Raw genomic sequence first — 13921 nt, 5'->3', positions numbered from 1 at the left:
CATGATCAGTATATTAAATGTGGGAAAATACTGAATTTTCATCAAATAAATGGACATAGATCACTTGAGAAAGGTTAAACAGAGAGAAAAATTCATTTGGGGCCTGCCACAAAGGTAGCACTGGGTTTTTATGGGTTAAGTACTATATTGATTTTGGCATAATCTGTAAAAACAAGACTTTTTTTCTATGTGACACAGCTTATAATAGGATGCTTGAAAGGTATCAGTATCTCTTCAGCAAACTAGTAATTTAAGGAGACAAAGAAAAATTTATGGACAAAATAAGGAGATGAGAGTGCAAAAATGTTTGCAGGAATGGCAGGAAAAACGAGCCAGAGACAATTTCATACCCTGAAATTGCAGGGTGAGGCCCAGCTGAGGGAAATCCTATATTTTGAACATCGGGGAAAAAGAAAAAAAACGTGTCTACCCATGCTGCTGTGGCTTATTGCCAAGTGTATTATCAGAACCACTGACACACCAGTCAAATACCAACTTCTCAAACATCCTCCATGGGATCTGCTTAGTTCAGGCCATATCAAAGTGAGCTGGACTGGAACATAGATGGAACCAAATAATGAGTGGTTGCACATAGGCTGGGAAAGACTTAAGTATAAGTGTTGGAAATTTTAACAAGACACTTTCATCTGATGTGAACTATGACAGTTAGCTACAAGACAACTTTCTATAAAATGATAGTGAGGGGAACAGCCTGGCATCAGCTTTAATGGTGTTTCAAAGCACTGGGGGGTCATTTTTAATATTCTTTTTTTTTTTTCAATGGTCTTTTTATTGGAATCAAGGTAAAAAAAAAAAAAAAAAGTGACAGTCATACAAGAAAAAACAATACTTTTGGATTTTCCACATAACATATAAACAATACCCACCCTACAAAGTCCTGGGTAACCCATCTCAATCTGAGATTAAATAAACAAATAAAAGCAATAACATTAGTAGGTATGACACTCATCAGATTCTTTTTTGTTTTTACAGGTATAACCAGCCACATATTCGCTCCTGGTCTTTCTCTCAAGCGGTAAGACTGTGTGGGATTAATCTGTGTAAAGCCTAACACTATCAGTCTCATAGACACTAAACTGAACCCAATGTGAAAAATGCATATATGTGGTCATATAATCTTACATGTGTGCATCTGCATACATGTGTGAGGGACTTCTGCGTCCGCTGTGCAATGTGAGGAATGCCTCTGGCCTCTGTCTTGGCAGGAGGAAGAGAAACCCAGCACCTCAATTACAGCCCCATTACACTTCACACACAGATAAGACAACATAAACACTTTCTGTTTCTCTCACTCTAAAAAAAATGCAACATAGAGATCTCGTCAATTAGGTGAAAATGATCATGTTAATCTAAAACGTTTCTTCTTTTTCTCAGTGAAAACACTATTAAAAGCAGGGTTCGAACGGGTGTTTGAAATCCTTGAAAATGCTTGAAGTTCAATGTTGAGTTTTAGTTTCAGTGCTTGAAAGTGTGTGCAATTCTAACTCTGTGATGCAATTTATTTATGTATTTTTAATATTAACTCTGCCAGGTTAGAAGTCAACCCAAAGCTACTTACAGAGAAGTGATACATTTTGAAAAATAAAACTTTATGTCAAAAAAGAAAATTAGAGGGTGCTCCTCAGGCTGACTCCAAGTACATTTTTATCTTAATCTTTGGTGCCTGAAGAACGCCTAGTGGCTTCCTTTTTTTTTTTTTTTGGATAAAACTTTGTGTTCTCCTTTAATTTCTAAAGTTTTTGCTATTATGAAACATAATTTTAGACGTTTATAGCATAATACAATGTACATCATTGTGATAAATGGTAAAAACAAAAAATAATGAGTATATGTATTCCTGTAGATATGGTGCGATAAGGTGCAGTGCTGGAAAAATTTTAAAATTACTCTTAAAAGTGCTTGAATTTGACCTTGAAAAATGTGTACGGACCCTGTAAAAGTTACATTGATTCAGTGTTTATTGACGGTGGCATGTGTGGAAATGGACTGGCTGCATGGAGTGAACATCGAGCCATATTTCACTGCACCAAGAGCCACTGTCAGTCCTCCAGCGACATGTACCACTTACATACCTCCACAGGGGTCAGATGGATTAAGCACATAGCAAGTGAACAAATCACATTCGTACAGATTTATGATCCAAGGGCAGTTTGTTGTTGAAACAAACAACAAAGCCTTGACCTTGCTGTCGGTATGTATACAGGATATGACATGGAATACAAATCTGCTGCAACAACAACAACGAAAAAAAGGGTTTAGGAGCTATAATTATTCAGTGTGTGCATGCAGTAAGATCATGGGTGGTGACCGGTGCCAGGTCAACTGGGCAGTTAGCACCAACAACAGGCCGGAGGGCGTTGGGTGCCACTGAACTGAGCAGGCGTGAATCTGATATCATTTCCAGCCCTGCGCCCTTCCCCCCTTTTACACAGTGTGAGATTCCTCTGTTGAATAATAGCCACTCTGTTTGCCCCTTCTCTCATTTCTCTCCCTCACACACAGTTTCAGAGCAGGACAGGGTGGGGTAGGGGGTGGGTGGGGGGGTGCTAGCTAAGTGCCGTGACAATTCCCAGCATGGATCATGATGGGAGATTGAACACTACAATGGTGTGACCAATCTTCACTCCTGTGAATCCTTCAGGCGAGTTGACATCAGTCGCAGGCAAAATTACCTCACTTCCACCAACACACAGCTTCGGTGAAATGCCCCTTTAAATCACCTAAAAGTGCCGTGCTGAGGCTTTTCCCCCTGTGATAGAAATGCAAAGGGTGGGAATTGTGTTAGTATTTCTCCATTTAACTCAACATATTTAATTGAAATGTAAAGGGGACTCTGCGGGAGGGGTCGTAGTTAAGGCTGCAATTGATATGAATGACAAAGGGTGACGACGACTGGGAAAAGGAGGCAAACAAGAAGCTGTAGTGTGAGCGATGTAAAGGAGGAGGATCTCTTCATATTCACTGTAGCAGTTCAGTGTACAAGTGCTAAGGGACAGGAGGCCGCTGTCGATTTAAGAAGACATGAAATGGAGACTATAATAATGCAGGATTCAGGAATGTGTCTGCTGGTTTACCACCATCCCCACTCAGACAGACAGAGGCCAGAGCTTCCAAGCTTCTGTACTGATAATACAGCTCTAACAGTAATGTTATGGCTATGAATCCAACTCCCCACTGAGACAGTGAGGAGTGTTGATAGCCAAGCCACAGGCTCAAAGAGCCATGAGTGGACTTAGTAATGTAAGACACTTATTTTCCTCCTTCGTTTTTGGAAGCAACTTTTGATGTTTTCTTCAACGTTTTAACTGAGGAAACATTACTTATTTAGCTTCTTCATTTGAAAACTGACCTAAACAATGTGTGAAATTAAGCTTTGTCCATAGGTGCCCGTCCAAATTAAGTATAAATGTTGATTGTCTAACATCAGTGTATTAACTTGAAAAAGTATTAGGAGACCAGTGTGAGTCATTTAACCTGCAAAGATTTAAACAGCTGTCGGTGACCAAAAGCATCTACTGATTTAAAGTGTTTAATAACTGTTGGTCCACTCACTTCTCAGCTTTTCACGGTCAAAGGATGACCCATTTGGACATTCAGAGGCTCTGTAGTGAACATGGAAACACCGTCATCTTCTGCATCATTGATTCACCAGTAAAACCTATATAGTTGGGCAAATGACAGTGGTTGCAGATGCTTGTTTTTGTTCAGTTGATGATATATTTTGCTGAAAAAGTCACTTTTTCTTCTCTTTTGTCTGTTTTGATATAATAAACTTTAAATTTACGCTGAACTTTTTTGAACATCTACAGGATCAGTGTATTAAATATAGGAAAATACCTGATTTTCACAAAAAAAAATTCAAAATGCAGAGGATGATATTGTAGTAAATGGCGTTAAATCACTTGGAAAAGGTTAAATGTAGAAAAAAATGTATTTGTACGTCACCATAAAAGCATATTTGGGCCGCTAAGGGTTAAACGCAGCAAAATTTAACACTTCGATGGCCAGAATACAAAACCTCCTATCTGAAAAAATCCCTTTTTTGAGGAAACAAAAAAAAGTTTAGTTTTATTATAGTATGGTCTTTGTTAAAGATATCTGCATATTCTACTGTTCTCAGACTCTCTTTCTATATTATGTGTTAACAATACATACTAGGTATTTATGTCTCCTAAAGTGCAGTCCATTTAATGTGAAAAGTCAAAATCAAAAAATTTGCAGATAGGAGGTTTTGTTTTTTGGCCATCGACTTCTTTTATTACCACATATGTCTATCTCCTGAAACGGACAGTATTTTGAAGTCACAAGGCTTGTTACTTTTAAGGAGTTAGGGACATCTTGTGGACAGATGTGGTAACTGCAAGTACTCTACAATTACAAACTGAACTTCGTTTGAGCATGGAAGAAAATATATATATTTTTTGGATACTTTACTTTGCTTCTGCCTTAAACAGATGTTCCTTTAAATTGTTAGACATTTACTTTTCATTCGTTGGTGTCGGTGTTACTTGGTGTGAGGTGAAACGTTCTTTAACACCCAAACAAAGAGGTCACCTGGACCTGAGTGGGTGTGGATGTGGATGTCCTGTTGTGGCTTTTCTCGATATGTTCGCCAATTTTTGGTCAGATTTTGAGCTGACATGTCGAACCAGGTTTCTTTCGTTGAGATTATGGTGGCAGGTACAGTGAAGCTGTGTTTGCTGTTAAAATGCTGTAAAGAATTTGTCCGACATTTTTTTGTTTTGTTTTGTTTTTTTTATTCGGAAGTCTCAGTCACTTGCATTTAGCATTGACCACCATGTGTGTATTTAATTACATTATTAATTTAATTATATTTATGTATTTATTCTTGAGCTGAATCACTTATAAACATGGTTTGGTTGTGTACCTTTTAATTATTTATTTATTTATTTATTTATTTTTAATGTCCTGATGGGCCTTGAGTACTTTTATCTTGTTTTAGGTTTTGCAAATAGTTTTTCCACTGTGATTCTTGTTATATTGTTTTTATTTGTCTGCTAAAGTGGATGTCACCATCTTTCTGCAAAACAAATCTATCCACTGGTATAAATACTGTAAGCTTCTCCTTAAACTTAATATTATTTGATAAATAAGATCTTTTTAAAAGGCTATAGATTCAATGTTAAAATTATGCCTGTTTTGGGGTCTTTATTTTAGACAGTGTGCTTCCAACTTTCCTTTTACATAATTTTAAGTCAGAAATTCAGAACCTGTTAACCTATGATATTGTTTACCATTTTATTTTATTTTATTTTTTCAGTCAGATTTGCCAAAATTAAACTATGAGTTGTGGTTTGGTTTAAATTCCTAGTAGGTCTTGGAAAAGATGCATCATGAAAACAATAGAAGAGTATTATGCAAAATGGTTCCCTGAACTCAAGTCACATTTAACCATTATATCTGTAAACAGTGATCAGATATCAGTGTTAAAACTTTTCAACAGGATGTTGGTTGCTCATCCTCACATCATAGTATGTGCTGTGGTTTATGTGGTGTCAACACAGGCGGCTAGTTCAGTCAGGGATGTGGAAAGCAAGATATGATGCATCAGTTGTGCAAGAGAGAGAGAGAGAGAGAGAGACCGAAACACTGATCCACAGGTTTAAGGTTAGAAAAGAGCTTTCAACAGTGATGTGTTGTCACTCTGAACCTTTTGTGCCACTGAAGATACTGTAACCCAGTTAAAGTGTTTGGATTTGAGGTGAACCTGTGAAGTTTACCAGGTATGTGGCTTCCTCTTTTGTTACCCTGTTCTCACTTCAGATGTTTGTAGGATGTGTTGAATGTGAACAGATGCAGCAGGGCTTAAACTGAACACTGCAACCACACTAGCACACTTGATTTCCTGACCTCAACACTGTGTTGCATGTGTGTAGTTCTCAATCTGACAATTTATAATTAGGAAGGAAGATTGAAAGATAAAAACGTCTATGTGAACTTTTTTTTTAGACAGCCACAGCCCTGTGAAATATTGGCCAGATCTTATCTCATGAAGTGTCAATGTTTCCTATTGGCAATTTAAGTGAATGGGAAGGTAAATGTTGTATGGTTGTTCTATTCTCCCTTGTAGCTGTGATGTTGTAAAAATAAGGAACTTAAGTATGCAGAGGAAGTTAGTCAATAATGGCAGTGCAGATTTCTCAATATCTTTCACGTCCTTGTTGAGTTAGGTTGATAAAATGGTCAAACACTTACTGTTTCTGTGTTTTAATTTTTGTTGCTAAACTTCTTTGACTGAAGAAATGGTTCAACTGTAATGTGAAACCTGAAGGTAGGCTTATATGTGGCAGAGGCTGAATGAAACTGCTGACACTTGCCCATTGTGACATTTCATGTGTGAGTCAGTCTTCTTCTTGAACACTTTTTCAACTTTTTTCTGAGTTCAGTAGAATTAAAAAAAAAAAAAAAAAAAGTCTGCTCTTCCTCTTCACTTTTATTTCACGTTTGTATTTTCTGGGGGGAAAAAAATCACATGAAGAAAAACAACTTCTATTGTTGTCCGTGATGTCACATCCTCCTGTCACACAGGAGCAGGAATGTTGCTCATTTTCTGCTCATTTAGCTGTTGGTAGCAATATTGTCAACCCACACATCTGCTGATAGAGTCTTTTTTGATCTTCTTTCAACAGGCTGCCTTTCCGATATCTGCGTCTCCCTCTATGGCTGCTGATGACTACAACCCTGTAAGTTTTTTTTTTAAATTTTTTTATGTATTTCATTTACTGAAAATTATCTACAGATGAAATGGAAACTCTTCCCGACTCTCCTTTTATGGTCAGGCTACTTCTGCTTCTCCTGTTTTATGATGACACTGTCAAATATTTATAGTAGCACGGGTTTATTTACCACAAAGCAGTTAGGAGACTATTGTCTAGGCTGGTTTCACTTGGTTTTAGAGGTGATTTCGCAATGGAAATGTACTTCACATAAAAATAAGGGTGAAAGAAAGAGCAAAATCAAAGAGTGAAAGAGAAAAGAAGACGGAGAATCAAGTCACAGATGAGGATGTTACAGAGGGGGTGTGTGAAGAGACAGAGACAGTAAGTGCATGTGACACTTTGTGTGTGTGTGAGAGAAACAGGATGTTCCAGACAGCCTCTTCTTTTCAGCCGTTGGGTCTGAGACTGTTAATACGTTCTTCTCATCTCTCACTTCTCTGACCCTTCTCCTCTCTTCTCTTCTCTCCAAAAGGTCTCCCTCCGGCACAAATCCAAGAAGAAGAACCGAGGAGGTAAGCTGTCACTGCTGAGCTAGCATCACTTTGTCTATGTGTGGTAGCCCTCAGCAACTGTAATTTGGACCCTCTGTGGGCGTGTGTGAAGTGGCAGGGCAATTAGTGTGTGCAGAGTGCTTTTAGACAACGCTCAGTTACTTTCACTTCAGTTCCTTTCTGGTTTAGTTCTCTGTGCCTGTGTCTTAGAATCATCTGAGAATTAATTCAAGTGTTTCATGTAAATATTGGTCTCTGTGTGATTCACAGGTGGAACAGGTAGGCTGAATGCTTTTGATTTGACTGTTTCTGGATGCTGTGTGGGTTTGCTCGGTTTTATGTTTAGGGTTAATGGGGTTATTGATCCGACGCAGCGGCCTAGTTTATCTTTGATGGAAATGTTTTCTGCTTTTACACGTGTTGTCTGTGGTAGCATTTGAGCCAAACACAGCTTTGACCTCTTGCTTCCTCTATCGCTGTGCTTGTACTTCACTGAGGCTTTGCTGTTCTGCAGTCAGGGGGAAGTAGATCTCTGTGCATTCATGTACATGTCTGTCTTAGGCAATGGTATGATGAGCAGGAGACGAATCTCAGTCAAAGAGCTCGGTCATCCAGACCACCAGGGCTGGCTGTACAGGAAGAAAGAAAGCAAAGGCTTCCTGGGCATCAAATGGAAGAAGTACTGGTTTGTGCTGAAAAAGACGGCTCTCTACTGGTACACCAACCAGCTGGTGAGTGTCCCTCCTACCACACCACCTCATCTGCACTACTTAGTAAAAATGTACCACATAGAGGACATGTATGAAAAAACTGTGGTCAGAGGGTGTTGCTGTAAAGACATCAGTGTAGCTACAGCTGTAATTCCACGAAAAAGAATTACTCTAAAATACCAGTGAACATATCATCCATCTCTTTCATCACTGGCTTATTTGTCCACTTTATAATTTTCTGTTGCTATCTTGTTCTTGATCCCTGTTTGTCACCCAATTTCACTAAGGACTTCAGGCAAATTTTTCAAGTGTATTTTTTATTGACCTATAGTGTTAGATTTAGTGGAAAGTACTACTACTTAGATGTTATTAGAAAGAGGAGGGGTTTTTTTTTACTCAAATTATTCTGCCTTGTTACTGTATGTGTCCCTTTTGTGGCTGTTGAGAACAGTTTCAAGATGCTATTTTCAGTTTGCCCAGAATCCAATGCAAATTGTTCTTAACAATTCAAGAGCAACTTACAGTCAGATGCAGTTTGAGATGTCGACTTAAAATCAGACTGTTAGATTTAAGCCATATTGTTTTATCTGAAGAATTGTTGAGGCTAAAATCTGAAGTTAGTTATATGATTTAAGGGCAAAAAAACAAAAACAGATTTCTTTACAGATTATCATAAAATAGCAAATCTATAAAAAATTATATAAAGAACAGTGTAAGTTCAGTTTTCACCATATTAGAGAAAAATACACTTACATTTTTTGTAACAGCAAAAACTTAACATGACCAATTATCATTTTGTTAACGCATCACACATTTAACACAAACCGATTCACACATATGTGGTTGTGTGGTGTCAGAGCTGCAGTCTGGTCGATGAGTCATACCTCCTGGTTCCACAGTTGTTTCATTACCAGTCTGTCACTCAAAGAAATGATGAGATATTTCACTGTGTTTCCTGAATTTATGTCACTGATGGCCTGTCAAGCACTGATAGAAACATACACAACTGACGTATTTGAGTTACTGGCATGATGATTTCAGTCAGATAGAGCCTAGTTCTGCTGCATTTCACCAGATGTAGAAGGAGAAAATAGAAGAAGTTATTGTCTAATGGAATTTAACAACAGTTGTTTTTGTCAGGAAGTGGTTTGACGTCATTCTTATGAAGCTGAATGTTGTTCAATTTATGTTTCAGGCTGAAAAAGCCGATGGCTACATTGATCTCACCAACTTCATGATTGACAGAGCAATAGAGTGCAAGAAGAAACAGTAAGCTCATTTGGTTTTTGTTCATCCCCGTTCTAATACTTTAGCTTCTGTCAGCCACACACTAGTAGAGGAACTGTGTTATTATGTGTTGTAACACTTAAATTGCATGTAAAGTTATAACACAGGGAAGCCTGAATTGTAACTGTAACTTTAACTTATTTTCATTGTTTCTTCATTTATTATAGTTTTAACCTCATCTAATCCCTTCTCCCTGATTTTTTTTTTTTTTTTTAATCAATTTGTACATGTTTTCTCTCCCAATATGTGTATAGTTATTGAAATCTTTAAAATATGTGCATGGCAGTGGATCCAAAACTACTCTTGATATTATACATGTTATGCTCTGTAATATAAACTGCTGTTCCAAAATAAAAAATATAAAAAAAGTTATAACACACATTGATAGAAATTTAATTACCTAAACTCTCAACCTAATGAGTGATGTAACAATATAAGATACAATGTCAATAGAAACCTCTGTACACTTTGAAACACTATTTAAACTGTTCTTCATTTATTTATCTTCACATAGTGCTTTCAAAGCCTGTCACCCTCAAGTCATGATGTTTTATTTCGCTGCTGAGAGCCATGAGGAGATGAACTTGTAAGTCACATCAAAGTACAACCATGAACTTCACAAAAGCACATCGCCTTGTGACATCAGAAACGTTACTGAGTTGAATACTTCCTTTCTTTTCAGATGGTTGAATAAGCTTGGGTTAGCCTCCATTCAGTATGAGCCCGCAGAACGCAACACTGCAGCCGGTGAGTAGCCTCTTACTTTAGAAAAACAAACAAACAAACAAAAAAAACACTTCCTCATGTTCCTCCTTGTGATTTTTCTTTCTCATTAGAGCTCTATGTTTTTTAGCTCAGAAAATCACAAGCGGGTGAACTGAAGCTATGAAACAAATGTATAACCGCTGATCTTTTCAATATAGCATCAAGTGTTTAGAATAGTAAAAGCCCTTTAGGGTATCACACGTGAGAAAATCACACCCTCGCTGACACATTTCTAATCTTTCAGTAGATCTTTTTTGAGATTTGAATTACACATATGTTCCTCAGCCTACATCAGTATTTACATTTTTCTTGTGTCTTCCCCCATGTGTATGGTTTTAGAGTGTTACAGTGAAGCCAGCGACCACGAAGAAGCTGAAAGCACTGAAATTCCCCCTCCTCCGTACTATGAACAGACTTTGCCGGACTCAGTAGATGCATCTGATCCACCTGGTAGCACCAATCAGGTCAGTCCAAAACAGCCATGGACCAGTCTTAACAGATGACTGCAGTATTTTCAATATTTAAAGGACTGATATTTTGCTTTTTTAAATGGAATTATGCATTTTAAAACATTGCCCTGTGGTCTACATAAACTGTAAATGCTATGCTTGGGTCTGAATTCTTCATTAATTCAACTCCACAGGTCCATCTTCAATCCTATTTCTAACTAATGACACCAGAAAGGTTGTTTTGAGCGCTGGCCCTTTAAATGCACATGAGCCACTTCATACCCCACCCCCTCCAGGTTGTTGACTGTGCTGCTCTGTCCCGTTCAGCCACTTGTGTTCATTAATACAACCAACAACTGAACATTTTAGGTAATCGACTCAAAGTTTGGACATATTTTCAGTATGGACTACAACCACTACTGCTGACAACAATTATGGCATACTTCATCGGAAGTCTAGACCTTATGTGTGCAAATATCGTTACATAACTAGTTATAAAATGTAACAAATTACACAGGAATTGAAACAGGTTGTAGAAATCCACTCGATTTTTGCCAAAATAAAGAGAAAGACCTTTGCAGCACCTGGAGGGTTCAAATTCAAACTTTTGGAACTATTAGGGTCCAAATACGCAAATAAATGTACCAAAGACTAATAAAAGTGGGTTTAGCTAAATATGACCCCTTTAAAATTAATTAGTTCAATACAAAGCAGGTTTTTTGATGTGCCTGCATTTTAAGTTTAAGGATTTTAAGTTTGGTTTTTGTCATTTTTCAGGGCACCCTTCCTCCGCCTTATTCCTCCACAGTCGCCAGCGAAGCCAACGGTTCACTCTCCTCACCTGTCAGCACGATGACGTCGCAGGGCTCCACCTCTTCGCTCACCAAACACAGGCAGTCGTGGCTGGATCTGGTCTCGCAGGCCTCTCCTCCCACTGCTGAAGCAGCCGTGGTGTGCTCCGTGCAGGTACACTCACAGCAAAACACACAAGAGCAGGTGGAAGAAGAGGAAGAACCCCAGGGATTGGAGGGCACCGCTCCCCAGGACTCAACGGAAACCCAGTCTAATGATGGTAGCCCTGCAGAGGGGGACGCACAAAGGGACGCTTCAGTTTGTCAAGTTGAAGGTGAGAATTCATTAGGCTTCGCTAGGAAATCAGAATCTGACTGATTTGTCATATCGTCCTATCATCACACTTGAGGGACTTTGTTTCCAAAGAACTGTTAAATGGGTCATTTCTGAGCAAATTTTAAGACATTGTGTATTCAATTTTTGCTATCAGTTAGTGTACTTTTTTCACAACACTGGTAATAACTAAGGAACATTATGTGTTATTGGAAATACTCATATATTTCTTTTATTTTTGTGATATATTGTCATGCCTTTAAATGTATTATACCAGTGGCTTTTGCTTTCTCTTTCAATGTCAGATGTTACATGTACTAATACATCCCAGGAAAGTAAATGTTTTTTTTTGTTTTTTTTTGTTTTTTTACATTAAATAGGCTAATTGACCGGATTGGAAATAGCATGATACAACAATTTTTTCAGAAATTCTTGTCCCCTACAGAGGACAAAAATGCGTTGCTGGGTCTCAGGAGGATATTCATTGTCTTAGTATATGATGATAAAATTGTGCCCTTATATATTTTTTTTTTTTTTTTACAGGGGGCCCTGGGAGCAGCTCAGATGAGATGGAGAAGTTGTATATCCATCTGAAAGAAGCCAGCCTTTCACCAATTGGAGACCGCAAACCATCCACAAAAAGGGAATTCAGGGCCTCCTTTATAAAACGCTGCAAAAACCACACTGTCAATGATAAACTGCACCTTATCAGGACACTCAACAGCACATTAAAGGTACATATTATGCAAATATTTACAGCATTAAATAATAATCTATGGGTATTTCTTTGTCTAACTTGCAATAGAAAATGTTTTGTGTCTCACTTTTATATTATTTATTATTATTTATATATTTTTGTGTCCTTTTTCTTTTTTTCAGTCAAAAAGAGGCAGATCTACAGGCACTAGAGCAGGTGCTGTCAGATCCACAGCTCACCTCAGACAGGTTCAGAGAATGGAAGGAGGCTAACGCACCTTTGATGCAGGAAATCTGTATCAAAAATGACCAACAGGAGGCACCAGACGCCACAAAAGGTGCAGCAACAGTCATTGCTGTTCCAGTGGTGGAGACCAGTTTATAAAGACTCATGATTGACTTTACCGTCTGGATTCAGAGGACTTTCTATACACGCCACACTGCTGTCAAATTTTCATTTGAGACTACTGTTGAATATCAGTGGACGTTAACTGCTTCCCAACAAGTAAATGGATCAATGAAGAAAAGTGTTTTTAGTTTTTAACTGGAGTTCTACATGCATTACATTTAGCAGGTACATTTAAAATGTGAATTGTTTTTTATTGTTTCTTTTATTGTTTGATTCATATGATTAGCTAATTTTCCAGAGGATTTTTATGTTGTAATTCTGCAACCCTTTTCATGAACTGTTGATATTCTGAATAATGGAGATTGTTGTAATAACATATCCATTGTTTTTAGTGTGTTTTTTATGTTTTAACTTTATAGATGTGATCAGCAATGAAACAATTGTAACTGTTTCTTGTTTATTATTGGTGCCATGCACCATTATGGCCTGTTACATGTTTTTACTGAAACTATCTTGTGTCATTAGTGCACACTAGTTCCCGCAAAAAGGCCATATTTTCCATTTAGACTCTGCAGACTGAACTCTACAGCCTACACTAAGTGAATAAATATTTGTCATTTTATTGAGTCAAATGGGAGTTTTAAAGGTTCCAAAGTAAAATTACTTAAATAATTTAAAGCTCGTTTTTAATTAATTATTTGGAAATGGTTTTACTTTACTCAAAACGTGCCTCAGTTTTATTGTCAAATGCTGTGTGCTTGTGAAAATATACCAGAATAAGATTTCAAACTCTAATGCAAACATGTTAACATTTTTCTTGGCAAATGAGGGAGATGAGTTATATTAACCTATAAAACAAGTATGCTAGACTTCAGTTAAGATTTTGCAGTATTCATTTGTATTTAAACATTTTTGGTGACCATTTCACACACCCACACAAGTAAACCACATACCTACAGATAGTCAAGGAGAAGGAACACAGTGCACAGCCACAGTGCAATACGAGGTCCATAACAGAATGCAACAGGCTTACATAGCAGTTCAGAGATCCATGAGGGTTCTGTACGGCTCGTGTGCCTACTACGCACAGAACTGCATTTTTTTAAGTGTATATGTTTCATTTGTTATGCATGTTAGAGATTAACTCAGTGTAAATAATTTGTAAATTATGTGTGATGTTGATTGTTTCCATGATCTCAGTTTTGGTCATTTGTTTGTATACAGGATAATAAAGTGTTATCACAAGACTGAAGACGAACGTGCTTAAGGATACTATGTATGAATACAT

General features: G+C 37.6%; 1 protein-coding gene across 1 annotated transcript in view; it reads left to right on the top strand.

Moving 5' to 3' along the window:
• The window catches only part of LOC115413864 (connector enhancer of kinase suppressor of ras 3-like), a 52133-nt gene extending 38248 nt beyond the window's left edge, over nt 1-13885 (top strand). The window contains exons 15-25 of the mRNA XM_030126984.1: nt 994-1036; nt 6672-6725; nt 7234-7273; nt 7814-7983; nt 9158-9231; nt 9764-9835; nt 9932-9996; nt 10354-10478; nt 11241-11589; nt 12132-12322; nt 12468-13885. Of these exons, the coding sequence (XP_029982844.1) occupies nt 994-1036; nt 6672-6725; nt 7234-7273; nt 7814-7983; nt 9158-9231; nt 9764-9835; nt 9932-9996; nt 10354-10478; nt 11241-11589; nt 12132-12322; nt 12468-12557 (1273 nt within the window). The 3' untranslated portion in view covers nt 12558-13885. The remainder of the gene's footprint in view (nt 1-993; nt 1037-6671; nt 6726-7233; nt 7274-7813; nt 7984-9157; nt 9232-9763; nt 9836-9931; nt 9997-10353; nt 10479-11240; nt 11590-12131; nt 12323-12467) is intronic.
• Nucleotides 13886-13921: the final 36 nt, after the last annotated feature.

This window comes from Sphaeramia orbicularis, chromosome 22 (assembly GCF_902148855.1).
Source record: "Sphaeramia orbicularis chromosome 22, fSphaOr1.1, whole genome shotgun sequence".
NCBI classification, from domain to species: domain Eukaryota; kingdom Metazoa; phylum Chordata; class Actinopteri; order Kurtiformes; family Apogonidae; genus Sphaeramia; species Sphaeramia orbicularis.
This window is presented reverse-complemented; position numbering and strand designations above follow the sequence as displayed.